At 40.2% G+C, this 16327-nt stretch overlaps 1 protein-coding gene across 1 annotated transcript in view; it reads right to left on the bottom strand.

Annotated features, from left to right (window-relative positions):
- ARID1B (AT-rich interaction domain 1B) overlaps positions 1-16327 on the bottom strand; it is a 337486-nt gene that overhangs the window by 76439 nt on the left and 244720 nt on the right. The window contains 1 exon segment of the mRNA XM_085297989.1: positions 10750-10839. Within this exon segment, the coding sequence (XP_085154115.1) occupies positions 10750-10839 (90 nt within the window).

Genomic DNA, 16327 nt, shown 5'->3' with positions numbered 1-16327 from the left:
TTTTGTCATCATAACAACCAGCACAAAATCTTCTGGTTGTTGAATACTATCTACTCATCACYGACCAATTTATGAAAGAGTTGGGTGCTGCTATAAAATCTGAAATGGATTCTTTTGATATTTTAAAGTCATGGCTTGAATATGAAAAAGCTTTTCCAGGAAAGCAGAAGTTCAAACACAAAAGAAGACACTACAGAGTAACAAGTTATCTACCAGCTGACAGACAGTAACTGTCTACTGCCACAAATTTAACCTACAGTCAGAGGTCTTTTGATATGGCCAGGAGAATTTCATCGATTTTCATGAATGAATTAAGCCTGAAAACACACGGAACGCTTACTCATTTTAAGCTGAGAAAAATTTTGGAGTTTACACGGATAGCAGGTAAGCATTAAAGAAGTCCATGAACTACACATTTGATAAATAAAATATGAGGAAACATACAACTTGCAATGGTACTTTGCAAAAAATAATGTAGGTGGGGAAAAAATATTAGGCTATGGCTCTTTTAGAAAGGTACACTCAKTGACAGAGCATGAGATCAAAACAGTGGAAGAACTCTTCCGAAYAGAGAATAGGAAAACTCCTCTTGTTCTAAGGCAGAAGTTAAAGATGGGAACTAGACAGGCTCATTACTCCGGAAATCATGGAGTGAGAAAAGCAGAAACAGATTTGATGTATTTGGTAATCAGCAAATAATTAAAGAAAAATAACACAAAATTCTCTACTCACAAATCAGCTCAAAAGAATTAAACAAGTATGCGAGAYGAGAATATTTTCCACTACCTATAAATGAAAAAAACTGGGGGAAAATCACAAATTTCCAATGCTTGGTATGTTAGCAAGGCACTGCAAGCACCCTTGAGGAAAAAGAGCAAATGTTTGCAGAGCCCTGACACTACTTTTGGCAGGCATTCCTTCCTCAAACTGCCATTGAGGTTGTGTTCAGCATCCCTGGATTTTCAGCACAGCTACAACAGAATTGAGATGGATCTAGAGCAGTGACTCACAAATGTAGCTTGTCCATCAATAAAACAACACTGGGTCAGAAGTGGTAGGGCTAAACAAACAAAAAAGCATATTYTGTGTAGTGACTATAATAAACTTAGGTAACATGCTGACACTGTARGAAGATCATAATTAGATTGAAACTATCAGTAGCCTGCTCACCTCAGGGGAAGTGATTTAGATATCGAAAAGACTTTATACAAGTCTAAACAAGTAACAGCATTGAAGAAAATGGGGAAGGCTTGGCCTGTGTACCATAATGCAACCCAAGTCAAYCATGTGAAACCATGTGGGTAACAAAAGAAAACTGGCCTCTAGAGCAAGTAGTAGGAAAGATGATGCACTGGCTCTCAGCTCTTCCCACTTTCCTTCAGATAGTCTTACTACARTATGCCCAGCTGGATGGGTGATGGTACGAACAAAATCTACTTCTGCCATCCATGGAACATCCAACTTAGTAATACGCACTGAATGATCATGGTGTGCTGAGTATGAGGAGTTTACTTTACAGTGAAAATCTGTTTTAGAGGATGCAAATGCTAATTCTCACTATTCCTGTGCAGTTAACAGGTTGGTAGAAAAACATACCAAATAAATAAAATACCTTCTCAAACTGACAGCAAACAAGATTTTGATCCGTGTTTCCCACAGCCAAGGTACCGCAYTGCACCAGTAAAATATATTTAGATGGCTCTTGTACAAACCCATTAGAAGTATCCCAAGCAGCAGCCCTGGGCACTGGTAATACTCAGGTATTCAGTACAGCACAGCTCTGYCCATATCCTTGCTAGTGAATGAACACTTTGTGCTGCTGACAGCAGCTCACTCAGCTGAAGGGTGGCAACATTAAAGAATGCATTGAGAACACTGACAAAAGAAAAATTAGACTTATTCATTAGCCTCTAACAAGAAGGCTAATAACTTTCTTGATGATAAATTTTTTAATCTTCTAAAAGTTGATAGATTTTAAAATCCTCACTTCTTTTCCCAATCACAATTTATTTTATAAACAACTCTGAAKAGTCACAACCAGAAGAAAGTTCTTCGTTGCTGCCCCATTAAATGTGAAAAAATCTAATTTCTACATGGAGCTCTTTCTTCCACCCACATAAAGCCTTGCCTTCTTCAAGTGCTTCGTGGTGTCGTTAAAATATGATAGGGTTTTCTGGGGCWGAGTAACAGGCAACATGTTTCCCCCTTCATACCTAGACAATTTATCTTCACATTGGCCTCTGCTAATACCTACAGGAYGACTGCCTCACTTCCTCACATCCATACAACAATGATGTTTCTCTGCATATGTGAAGCAGGAGCTGTGGAAAACACCACTTCAGCAAAATCAGTGCAAGGGGCACTGAGGTATTTCTCCTTTTCACTATGGGATCAACATTCTATATAAAAAAGGGTATTGGGTTGGTTTCATTTATTTTTTAGAAATATTTTCTTATTATGCTTTAATATCTGTCTTACAGTATCTTCACTGTTTATTTGTCTGATTGTTTCTCTTCACAATGTGAATAGCTTTGGGGAAGATGAAAACTAATGACCTAGCTAAGGTTTTAACCCAGACCCCCTAGTGTTTCACCAGCTGTGCTATTAGGTTAACTGGCTGAATCTCTTCTGCTTCTCTCTGATGCTACAAAACCCTGTCTATGTATAGCATGCAATAATGTTTAAATTTTTCCCACCCCTAAACCTCCCTCAGCTACTGCCTGGCCTTGAAATGCATATAATCTATCATTGATAAATTAGAATCTGGGGAAGGATCAGACAGATTACCCAGATGGTAGCTGGGGAAGACATAKCCAACCTTTCCTAATACAAACCTTGCCTAATGCTCTGATGTAAAATTTAAGTGTAGTACTGARGGCAGAGAGAAGGAAAGACATGTTGATGCTCAGAGGCCAAAAGACAAATTCTTGCTCATCCACTGTCTCGCACATAACTTATAACCGTAACATGACCAGTGCCAGATGCTTCTGCTTTGAGAATCAGGTAACAGTGAATCACAGTGTAAAAACASCCCAGAACAGCCCCTCACACATACACGGCCCCCTAAAACAAATCCTCAGTTTCACTGGGGAGTTTGGGCTGCAGGAATTCATCTGAGCGGCAACATGAAAAATCTGAGGAGTCCGTCTGCTTTACACAATCAACATTTGTCTAAGTTCCTCTAATAACATGCATACTTATGAAAATCACGGAGGACAGCAAAGAAGGAATGGCATTTTTCAACATGCAATGTGCAAGGCCTGCAGGCTTAATGGTCCAAATTTCAGGTTTGAAAAATTTAATCTCCCTGGAGACTCCTGTTCAAAGRTTCCATGGATCAACTCAGATCTTCCTTCCTTTTCATTAAGTAAATGCATTGAATAGCATAAGATACRTATGGATTTTGTGGACAAGACTAAAATACACAGTGTGTCTTTTCTTTCATATACGTAAAAAAAATCATAATATTTTTTCATAAATACAAAATCAGCATGTGGTCCTCGGTCCCCAGATTTCTTCATCTCAGSCTTATTTGACCGTGAGTTATCATCTGACTCTTCCCTTCCTTGATTTGCAGCTGTTCCCTGACAAATGTTTACTCTACAGCCTTTTAGAATCTTTGGGGACAGAAAGAACCATCCCAGTGTTAGCTGTTACTATAGATCTCTGCTCATTGTCCTATATATTAACTTAAAAAAGTTCTTTATTCTTAGAAAAGCTTCAYGAGAAGGTTAGCTTAGGTAATGAGAGAGCAGGCTGCCCTTGAAATGATGCTGCTGTTAAACAGGCAGCCCCAAGTTTATAGGCCATGATGGGAAGTCATCCCCAGGACAGTGATCGTACTCAGAAACTTTACCGTAAGGCTGGTGACAGGAATATTGACTGTCACTTTGTCAAGTTCTTCATCAATGACTGCTTGTGGCTTCTTTCTTTGCCTGAGCCCAGAGGCAGAGAATTTGAAGGCTGTCTAATGAAGTCAGTGGAAACTTTTCTATTGAGAAGTCTTAGCACTGGCAACTGTATAAACTCTCAGAATAATTCAATTCTACTCTCTAATCTCAAAAAGAGAAACCCCAATTTAGTTTAAAAAATGAAATAAAGATTCATCCCCAAGTATAACTAGATTTAACATCAGCAAGAAAAAAGCAATGACCAGCTGCTAGTATACAAAATTTGCTTGGGAGACTTGACTCTAGGTTTTGATTGTAGAGATAGTATTATCTAGTTGAAATCCTCCTTCTGCAGCTTTGCTCTCTCCACGGGTGGCTTACCACTTGGAAATTGCACTCTTTTAGCTCTTTTTAAAAATGGTCAGCATTACTGTTTATTTAGTGCACCCCAAAACTAATCAGACCAACCTAAGGCTGAGGCTGGCTGATGTATGGCTGAAATCCAAATACAGTCTGAAACCAACATCCTGAAATGGCAACTGATTCCCTTAAGAATTAACATGGTTAAGCAAAGTAACATCGTATGAAATATTTTAAAGAAAAGGAACTGTCTTCCTTTAGTGCTTGTGAGACAAACTCRTGCAAAACTATTCACTTCCATGGCTCAAAGTGAACACCAGTAGCTTTTTACCACTTAGATTTTGATTACTTATCATAAAATAGACATATTGTAAGCTTTTTTGCTACTCATTGGTCCTACATGAGTAGGACTCTTGGCTGCTACTGCAACAAAAATAGCRGGGAAAACAGTTTGAGTAAATTTTAACAAAGCTACTCATCAGGCTAACACTGTATTTCAAATTAGAGGAAAATTAAACATCATACTTATGTCCAATTTAAACCTAAAGGACTTTTGTAATCAAGGTAAAAATGCAGTTGTAAAAAATAATGATGGTCTCATCCTTTTAAAGGCTGTTGATAAATACAGTGCTTACTAAATTGAAAAGGTAACGTAACTTCCTGAGCCCCTAAAGAAGTTCAGTTTAAGCTGCTGTCGCATAGCTCTCTTACACATACAGATCAGCCTGTATGTTCCTGTACATGCTTTAGAAGAAATGGAGATGGGAGTGCTAGTTTGATCTATAATGTGACTCAAGATGAAAGAGAGTTATCCTTGAAATGAAATAACTTCTTCTAAAGATGTGTGATAGTTTCAATTAAAACCTGTTTTTTTCTCCTTTCATGAAGCACTCCTCTGGCTGTCCAGGGCACAATTCATCTAACACCAGTTTCCTGGGCATGAGGGATTAYTTCCCAACCTGGCATGGTGCTCCTGCATACCAGTCAGCTCCTCTTTACTGACCCACTTGGAGAACACTATGTGCAGAAGAGGCACTCAAACATACCTGTGGCTTTGCACTCAAAAGTGCATGCATGTCTCAAGTATCTTTCTTTAAGAGCCTGAAACACTTTAGTCTACATCAAGTAAACTTATTACCAAGTCTGATTTAACCTTAAGTGGTGTCGTCGTTAACATGGCAAGCAGAGGAATTTTAATGACAAGAATCATTTTATTCTCTACTGCTCAGTGCTCTAAATAGATCCCAAATCCCCAAATGAGAGCCAAAATGTAATTGTGGAGAAAAAGTCTTTAAGATCTAAAAGCAAACTACAGTATCTTTTTTGTTGCAACAAGAATTCTTTGATCTATTTTCTTCCTTCTGGTTTCTTTCTCTAAGAAGAAAATAATGCAAGGGAACAGAGTCACTATCATCAGACGTCAGTATTAAACCATGAATCTGATTAGGAAATTTAGGGGCAAATTCCCAGATTGGTATTCGGTGTCTTCCAAATAAGCACAAATGTTTCCAGTTTGTTAAAAGAAAATATATAACAGTGAAATTTGTGTGAAGGCTGTGTACAAATAACCACACGTACAAAAAAGTTAAAGGGGAAAAAATACCTACATGAAATCTAATGGGCAAATTAGGAAATTGTAGTTAGTGAAATTCAGACACTACTTATTGTGGTAGGGAAGTACAAAGAGAACATCAAAATGCCTGATCACATCCCATCTGTTACTACCTCTTGCTGGATAACATCTTGGCTGCCAAAAAAGCTGTTTAAATTTACTACATTGCAGCTAGCGATACATATCACTTCTGTGAAGATCTAATACTAAATAAGAACTAGATTTGGAGATAAAGCTTACAAGCAGTTGTGTCAAATAGATCCAAATTTTGCTTAGTGTAACACCTGTATTCTTACAAGCCTGCAGTTTCTAACTGCCTGTCCTTGTTTGTGATGTGTTTTTTAACAGAGCTTACAACTGTACAAAATTCTCAAAAGCTGGATCATGTAAATGACAGAAAGAAATAAAGCTAGAGTAGAAAAAATGATTTTTTTTTACAAAAGGAAAAGGTACTGGAAGGAGGGTGACAACGAAGAGGAAGGTTCAACAATTTTGGAGGTGCTTACTCCCTGCACTTTCCACACAGATCTGACAGGCACAGAATGGTGCCATGAAACTGCCTCCAGCAATGGAATATATTTTCCAGCACATCACAGCAGCTGCAGCGGCATCAGTTCTGCTTGCAATCCATGTCCAAACAGAAAAGTTCTCAGTGGTCCTATTTCAGCATATCTCAAGGACTAATTAAATCCTCATTACTATCTTCTAATTATTCCAGTGCTCTGGGATTTCACTGAGCAAGTCCCCAATGGTGCATTAGATGAAAAGGGTTAAATAACCTGTGTTGATTTTGAGACTCCAGATCTATTTCAGACCTTTAGCATATCATCAGCATTATCATGAATATTTAACTATGCACCGCTGTGAAAATTATAAGGGGAAAACAATTAAAGATTTTTAAAAAATTAATTCTGACCCATATACATTTGCACTAATAAATAAGGCTTCTTTAAGTATCCCCATTATGAGAGTGCTTGCTACAGTAATAACATCATTAACTGTTTCCATTAAGTTCAATGGTTTTCAGGAGCTCCCAATTTACTATCTTAATATAAGTAAGACTGAAATTTGACATGCACACATCCAGCTTGATACGCATGAAAAAATATTATTTAGAAGAAGGTAAGTTTTGTATGCTTTTTCAACATTGGGGGGGGAATCATTCGTTTCTGCAGGAGTAGAAGTGTTTATTTCAACATTATTTCCTCCTACTAGCGTCTCCATAGGTGAGCATTCACATACACAAACGCATACTAGGTTACAAAAGTAAGAGCAAGAGTATAAGCTAATGGCTGAGATGGAAGACTTTCACACCGCAATTGAGGAAGCAGACATAGGAGGTCAGTTTGGATATGGTGAGTTCATATTTTATCAATACAGATAACTTTGAACCCATGAGACAGTTTTGGCTACTGCATCCTTGAAGTGCAGTTTCCAAAACCCAGATAAAAACAAGTRGATACCATTAAACAATGACTGTGTACCTCAAATATTTGCAAAATGGGTAGCGTGACAGGCATGATACTACTGCTTCACCACCTTTGAGGGCTGATGCAGCTAGTCTGTAARAAGCTTTAACTTCAATAAGTAAGAACTCCCCTCCAAACTCTACTTTCGGTCAGAGTAAACAAAAATCTGGAGTAGCTGTATGAGAAACAAAGAGCAAAATATGCATCCTCTGCTGCCCAAAAGTACAGTTAAGTTTCAGTGACTAGCTCAACAGTCATGATTCCATTTTCATGCAAAAAGTCCAAGTAATGATCATTTGCTTGCAGTCAGTAGCAGTAAATGCATGCATAGGTGAATCTGCAGGCCTGCTCCTGCTATGCCAGGGGACTCCTAATGCCAACCTTGCACAGCCTGTGCCCTCCATCTCCAGTTTCAGCTCCCAGAGTCTTAAGTTTTCTGAGACTTGTTTCCAAGCACCAGTACTTTCAAAGACATGTGATCTGAGACAGAGGTTATGCACATAAAAATACATGCTGTATTGTCTATTTAGAAAACACATTGAAAAACTGAAAAAGTTTCATTTACTGGATATGTAACATAATTAATTGACTACTGATTCTGTAATGAGAACACAACCGGGCTACATATAATACTACCTTTCATTTACACTAAGCCAGTGTAATGTACTACAGTTTGATACGAAAGATTTTCACATTATTAAGGAAAAAGTAACTATTTTTAAGTATGAAACAAGCTTTATAAAAAGCTGAAGAGCACAGAAAATCCWGCCCCCCAAGAAATTCCTCTTATTGTGCGTATGTACATATGTTACCACCCTCCTCCTCCCGCACACAGAATGCACACGTAAAAATATGCTCATTGCCTCATACAGCACTGTATGACAGGGGATGTATAGCCTTAGGCTGGCAAACATAAGAAATCCCAGCTGGGTGCTGAGTAACCATGGAAAGTAGGATAAAATATAATCAAACACTTTCATAATAAAATAAATAAGTGTAAACGTAATGGTTCAGTGTAGTGGTTTAGCATCCAGAAGTGTTACAGCTTAGACCTCATCTGTCAATCAAGCTTCACAATACTTGAWAAATGACATTTTCATTCAAGTATAGAGAGAAGAGGACTCTACTCAAGAAACTGTAAGTAGCCTTTTGTTCATTCAGTACTCTCTCTAAACAAGGAAAGAAATGTTATATAAAACACTAAAAACCCCATTGCCTTATCTTATGGAGGGTCTCTGGGTATTTTGTTCTCTCTTTTTTTGTTTTTTGCTGGAAAGTATATCAGTAAGGCAAGTGTTTAAACTACTGTAACAGATGCCTGTGGATCAGGTGTCCTCAGGAGCAACGATTTTCTGCTCAGGTTTTTATCAGTAAATGACAAGCACCTTCCCTTTGAGTCCCCATCACTCCCCCTCCTTCCTTTCTCCAAGTTCAGTGGAAACCAGTTCAAGCAAGCAAAGGAATCAACTAACGAAACAGCCTTTTTAAAAGGTGAAGTTTTCCATTTCAAAGGAGCCTCTAATCAATGACAGGGCGCAAAAGGGAACGCACTCATGTTTATGTGCGTAGAGCGTAGACTTTAGAGAAGCTTTGGGGAACATGTTCTGTAAAATCAATATGACCTAGCTAGTTACAAATTTCATATCTGCTGCATGAAACAAATGGACTTCTTATATAAGCTGGGTCACAAGGATCATGCATTAAACACCAGAAGCCTCCATTTATAACAAAACAGAAAACAAAACATTTTGCAAGTGAATAGGGCAAAAATTGCTAAAACGTTCCCAGACATATTTATTCTAAGAACAAACTCACAAGTCTCATAGTCATATAGCAAGAAACAGGCCAAATAATACACTGGTAAATTTTCATTTCCTCACTGCTCTTGTTTTACTTCACAGTTACAGTAGCTGTCTCCTGTTTTACTTTTGAATACCTCCCTTCTTCCCCCAGACACACACTGGCACTCAGTTTCCCTCTAGAGCACCAAAGAAGAGATTCAAGCCAGAGCACCCTAGTCTGTCCCCCAAAGCCTGACGAGGCTCACATACTGCAGAAAAAATTATTACTGGGCAGTGCCATGTTCTGGGCTGTGACCCAGTYATGCCAGGCGATGAACACATCTTTCTGAGAGGCATGGGTCTCCTAAGCCTCGCTCTGATCCATTCCTACTGTCTCGTGACATGCTGCCCTATAAAACATAATAAAGCTGTATTGGGTATTGAGGCCACTCTTTTTTTGTTAGACGTGCATTATTCTAAACAGTTTTAAARGGAAAACAGGTCCCTGTGCTAACAACTATATATAAAGAATGACTTGAAAAGGAAAAACAAGAAATGAGTTGCACAGAATTCTGTGTTTAATGTTCCCATTAATCGGCATTTGAAGAAGAGGTGACATTCAACGTAGAAAAAAATAGCCAAAACTAAGAATCTTTTCCCCTGTCTGTGAATCCTCTTAGTTCCTTCTGGATGCTATCCCAGAAATTTGTCACTCTGTGAGCTCAACTTCTTTCACTGTGAGAAAACTTCTAGTATTTATGGTATCCCCATATGGTGCTACTTGAAATATTTTTGGTACCAAGACATTTTAGGAGGGGCATTTCATAAATAACTCCATGTTTATCACAGTTATCATGTGTCTGTTTTGCGAACTTGTTGCTGGCACATGTTAACCACTGCATGGACACGATACCGAGTTAACAGTAGTTTATCACACAGTCATAGAAAAAGGCCATGATGATTATCTTTCCTGGGCTAGTGAGGAAGGAGGGAAAAAAGGAAAGGTTTTAAAGTTTATTAACAGTAACATTAAGAGAAAAAAATCTGTTTATTTTGGTGAGCATTTGCTAGGAAACACCCTTTTAGAACAGTGCTGCTGCCTGCAAGTCTTTCCCTTGAAAGATTTCCAAAGCTTTGAAACATTTGATCTAAATAATTGATTTGCTTTAAAGGTATTTTTCTGTCTGCAACTGGCCAAGGGACTAGCTATCGTGTCCCTACAAAGACATCAGACACAAGGGAGTTTTGGTAACAGTAGTAAAACTGCAGTAGTATTGTAAAACCATAGGCAGTACTACTACTATCGTGCTTTCTACAGATCTTGAACTCCAAGCTAGACAATGGCAAGTTGAATTCTCCAGGACATGATTCAAGTATTTACAGCAAACTGCTTTTATAATTTGAGTATTCACTGTATTTTAAGAGAGCCCTTGTTTCCAATTATTTTTCGGTAAAACCTGCTATTCAGTTGCACTTTCCCCAGAAAAGGAAACCCCAAGAGCCTTTAACAACATGACTTGTCATTATTTTCCCTGGGAAAAGAAAAGACATACCAGGAAATCTCACGTTGCTAATGTGCAACTTAAAATGAAGGCTGCATTTGGCACCGACTAAAAAAGACCCAGCACCTAACAAACCTCGGTCCTGTGGCATTGGTGACTGGCTCAAAGCAGGGTGGGAGCTGGATTCTGACTGGCTGCCAGGAGGCTGCGGTGGCATCTGACTGCCTGTAACACACAGAGAAAAAAAGGCAAAACAGACTTGCTTTTAACATTGCAATGTACAAAACCAAGCCTTACTGCATTTTTGAACAACTCAACATCAAAGAAAGTACCAGCTGTATAAGTTAAAGACACAGCTCAACAGGTCTAGGTTTTTTCAGGTTCTCTTTCTTGTTCTGACTTTTTTTTTTTTTCCTTTTCTGAAACCCAGGGAGGAAACATGCATAAACATATTTAGCAACAGGCATGGCGAAATGTTCAATTTCGTATCGAGTGAGTTCCCAACCTCACCGACATGATCCAATTTATAGCTGCAAATCTCCTGACACGTATTTCTGCTAGCGAGTTTAACAAAATCCAAGTCTGCTGAACAATAGGGCTCATCCTGCCGAGCTTAAGCTGGCCTCCAGCCAGGCAGACGTGGCCTGCTGCCAACAATATTACCAATGAAAAACTTGGTCGATACAAAAATGACTAACAACAACGGCTTAAAAAAATATTTCAATGAATCAGTGGTTTAATGTTATTTGAATGCCCATGTGGGATACAGGCACAAAGACCAATACGTAGGTGCATGCGGGAAGCGAGGCCCGTATGAGAGAGATGGACAGAGCAGGGGTATCTTCTGATTCAAACACAGGCAAAGGGAAGATATTTGCTTATTAAAACACCCATCCAGAACAGAGAGCCCCACTGTTACGGCTTGGTTCAAAAGACACCCATGCGCTTTATCCACCCAAAGACGACGACCAGCACAGGTAAYGCTGTCTGTGAGGCTTACGGCACTAAATCTTCCCTTTCAACATCACTCCCTAGGAGAGCAGGTGCTTATCATACTGATGAAAGACACCAGAAAGTTGCTTCTCCGGGACCCGATTCAAGACAGCGTGTCCGGCCCGGGGGTCCCCGCAGCCGCCYGGGCGCTGCCACGCGACGGCAGCCGCCTCGCGCCAAGCGCACGACTGCCACGGCGCGAGCGGGGTGGCAGCGAGGCGTCTCCTGGGGCTCCCGCTCGCCGCTGGTTTTGAGACGCATCTGCTCTTGACAGCCAAAGCAGCTTGAAGACCACCTCAGGTTAGGCAGCAAATATATATTTTAAGTGTTTAGACACTGCAGCGACGGGCAGGGTATAAATAGCAGCAGACAGATTTATATCCCTTATCCTCAGAAACTGCTCAGATTGTTTTCCGTTTAAAAGAAATGGAAAGAATAAAAACACATGAAATAGATTTGTGCCTGCTGAGAATCATTTCCTCTTGCTTAGCAGCCGCCCTTTTTTAATGGCTCGAGCGAAAACCCCGTGGCTCCTTCAGGAGCTGTAGGCGCAGCTGAAGGAGGGCCAGTAGGGGCTGCTCTTTCTTTAGAGCCAGGAAGCGCCCAAAGTTAGGGAGAAACGGAGGAGCGCGGGAGCCCCCTCTGCCCYGCCGGGCTCCAAGCCGCCGGCTCGGACAGGAGGAGAAACGCAGGAGCAACGCCCCGAAACGCAACGCGCAAGGCCTGCCTCGCCGCTTGCATCGGGCGCTCCTGCGCTAGGGGCCGCGGCGGTCGAGGCCGGTGGCGGCCCGTCCGGGCTCTCGGAGGCGCCCGGCCGCAGCCCGCGCCCGGCTTCCGTTCTCCGTCGCTCAGCGCGGGCCCACGTTGCAAGCGCCCACGCTGCCACGAACGCGGGGCACGGCCACCTCCCCCCYGCGCGGCCACTGCCGCACACAGTACTTTCTTCTTCTGAAAGCCATCGAAGAGTCTCCACACGGTTTAAAAACCAAAGGCAGGCAGGGGTACTGCTGACCACACCGCACAGCTCCCAGCGCAACCTCCTTTACGTTGAGATTTGGCAAACTCCTTGAGAGACGCTAATATTGCAGGGAAGATCTATGCCAGGCACCCTAGTTTGAACTTATTTACACACAAAAAAAATTATTTCTACCTGTAACAACTTCAGCTTTCTGGCAAAGCCTTATCCTGCACGTGCAGACGTGCGAGCGCAGGCAGGGAGAGTTAAACTCTAYAACTCTAAAGGCACGATGTGGTACAAAGAAATCATTTTTGTCTGTATCCTCAGGAAACACAGACTCGATGGTTCTGAAAATTCACTGAAATTCTCAGCATCAGCACAAATTTACACTATCTTAATAGTTCATGGGTTAGTTTTGTCTGTTTCTCCTTAAAAAAAAAAAAAAAAAAAAAAAAAGCTTTAAGCCGGATTTTGTCCACTTCATCAAAGGAAACAACTTCACAGACGAGGAGACCACCACCGAGCACACTCAGACAAGCAATGAACTTACAACAGAAGTATCTGCTCTGCTAACGTGGGTGCCACAGATTACCCTAGTGCTGGATATGCAGGGTGCTACACAAAAATATTTTGAGGTGAACTGTCATTTTATCCTTAACAGTGATGCAAAAAGTAAAAGAGATTAAGCACCCAGCTACCTTTCAGGACTTGGACTGAAYTCTTAGTTTGGGTGTCTAGCTCCCATTGATTGGGAGTTGATGACAGCGCTTTTAAAACCCTTTGAAGATAGTCTGTCATGCTTTTTAGGTTTCTTTGTCATAAACAAAAGTGACCTTAAAGGCTGTTCATTTCTCTCCTTTAAATAATATTAATCCTCCTCCTTTTAAATCAGTATTTTAGTTGGCATTCTTGGAAGACATTTTTGATACTACATTATCAGATTTTTGTATTTTATTATGGAAGGAAAACTTGCATGAAAGCAAGTAATCTTCTATGAAAGCAAATAATCTCTGAGGTTCATTGTAAACATTAGTTCTATAGATGTTTTAGAGAAAAATAACTTTTTTTCTTCCTTTGTTCTTTTTTAATGACAGACTACTGGCTCTTTCGACCCAATGATATACAGATGGGAGTTTAAGCATGAGGACCTCTTCCTCTGTTTTATATAATACTGTTGTCACACTAGTGAGATATTATACCTGCCAAAACTTATGCGAAGTGAACACTATGGATATTTCACAATATGTTAATTATGCAAAATCACAGCAAATAAGGTAATGTGTGTTAAAAGGATAGACACCGCCACACTACTTCTCTTATCTAGATATTTAACAGAGGAACAAGAAATCCATTTCAAATCAGGAGTATTATGCAGTGCAGTGTGAAAAGCAAAGTACATAAAAATGTTCTAAGGAGTAGGTGGTTAGCATATGCACAGTAAATGATATTAAAATTCATACAGGTATCTTTCAATCTTGGTTGTTAAAAACAACCAAAACCGGCCATGTATCTTCCTGTTAAATCTATTAAAAAAAAAAAAAGTGAAGTCAGTGGAAGAGGTGAAAGAATTTCAAATGCTTAAAAACAGTTGTATCTTTTTTAAATTATGGTAGAAATGCATTCAAACACTGCGCATGAGACTTCAAAAATCTGTACTTGAAACAGAAGAGTCTGCATTGTATCTTTGGGCAAGATGGATTCAACGAAGTTGGCATATGCCTTTTATATTGAAAAGGTACTAAATGGTGATTGCATTATGACTATAACCATGAAATCTGCAGTTAAAGTGTAAAAAGTAAATTCCTTAGAGCCAACACAGCAAGAAAGAGCAGACCTTTGATATTCTGCTGAGGAGGGGTCCTTACGATGAATTACAGCCCAAATCAGTAACATTTGGAAACATGCTGAGGGCTCTCTGTTCCCAGCAATGTAATGACACTGGAGGATGCTCGGCAGCTGCGCTGGTTGGACAACACCTCACAGGATTGTGCCTATACAACTGATTCACAAAAGCACTTTGGTGGTAACAGGCTCCCCCTGGGAAATTACTAGTTAAGGAAGGAAGGAGAGATATCGGTGCAAGAATTTTAAGATGAGTGAGGGAGCTGGGAAATCGGAGGGGAGAGGACTGACCACCGACTGCTGAAAGGGAAATATTAGGCTGGAGGTAAGTCAAAAGTTGAAGACTGTGAGAGCTGTTTTGGGGGACAATTCTCAATCTAATTTACTGTCTTTAACATTTCTGGAACAAGACTTCAGAATAGATTTATGACATTTGGTGTTCATAAAGTAGGGAAGCACACTCAATACAGAAGATGATCCAAAAGTATCTAGGAAACTGGACCATATTGTGGGCTGGAATAACAAAAATACAAAGTATACACATRCAAACCAGAAACAGGCCTTTTGTAAATGAAAAGCTAGAGTTTTTGGTTAGAAATGGGAGAAGAACAGGAAGGAAAATCTGACTACATTTGTTGACCAAAGGATTATTACAACTAACCCTTTGATGTCACCTTGAATCAGACTAAGGTAATATTAGGATGAATTAGGAGAATCATTTCCAGCATAGGTAAAGAAACATAAAGCCATTGCTAACGCATCATTGGTGAGCCCTCAAACCCCCAGACCGAAAAAGCCTAATGCTAATTAGAATGGGAACCGAGAATGACTACGAACACGACATTACAGCGGACTGAAAGAACATGGCTTGTTTAGTTTGGCAAAAATTATAGCTGTTATTTTGTGCATGCTTTTAAAAAATATATTTATAGCTAAATACTAGGGAGGCAAAAGAGCACAAAGTTCGTAAAACTGAAGAAAATGTTTAGGCTGATAATCAAACCATTACTGGAATTAGAAACAACTTCCTTTTAGGAATAATGAGGTCCAGGAAACCCAGYGAGCATTCAGATGAAATCTGACAGAATAATGGGATTATAACACACGGTTGATGTGACAGTAAAGGCTTATAGACTGGAAGGGACATTCTGGGTCTTAGATTCCTGTGTTAGAAATGAAACATCATAAACCGGCTTCTATAGGGGATTGTTTTAAATGAGCTTTTCAGGAAGCTGGAAGTGAGCGGCAAATAACCTCAAAGGAGAGAAATATTTCTATRGGTTAGCATAAAGGGAAACTGGTCAGGTGGTTTATGTTACCTCTTCCAGCTTATAGAGCCTGTGACCTCCATAAGAAGAAAGAGTATTTTCTTCCTTAATTTATGCACTGTAACTAAGATTCCTTTTGTATCAGCAGTATTTTTATATGACTTACTCACCTACATGAAAAGCAAAGGTGGCCTGCATATCCTCCAAATTAAGTCACATAAAGGAATAAAACCTCCCTCCTATCCACACACTGACCTGAGTACAGATGCTTTGAAAGCCCCAGTGACATGGGGAGCCTTTCTGATGTTCAGATCTGCACCGTGGTTAACCATGTGGCCTGGACCATAGCCTGGCCCTGCCAAGAGATGTCGGGAGCCTGCTACATCCCTCCTGGGGTCCCACCATGAGGTGGACGGGGACAAGGTTCCACCTTGTGCTGATTTACCTGTGGGCTGTGCAGCTTGCTGAAGGACAGGTCCCATGTGGCCGAATTTGTTCTGCCACAGCAACGCGGAGCAGCTCTGAACATCTCCTACTCGTCAGCTTAAGCCATACTTACACACACCACATTGCAGAAAGGTATCAAAATATCAGTGGGCCTGACCCTGAATTCCCATTTTGCTTCTTTAAACAAATGTATCATTCTCCAATG

Source organism: Rhea americana, unplaced genomic scaffold (genome assembly GCF_003343005.1).
Source record: "Rhea americana isolate MKP2758 unplaced genomic scaffold, rheAme1 scaffold_134, whole genome shotgun sequence".
In the NCBI taxonomy this organism is placed as follows: domain Eukaryota; kingdom Metazoa; phylum Chordata; class Aves; order Rheiformes; family Rheidae; genus Rhea; species Rhea americana.
The sequence above is the reverse complement of the archived record's forward strand: the minus strand, read 5'-3'. Positions and strand labels throughout refer to the sequence as shown.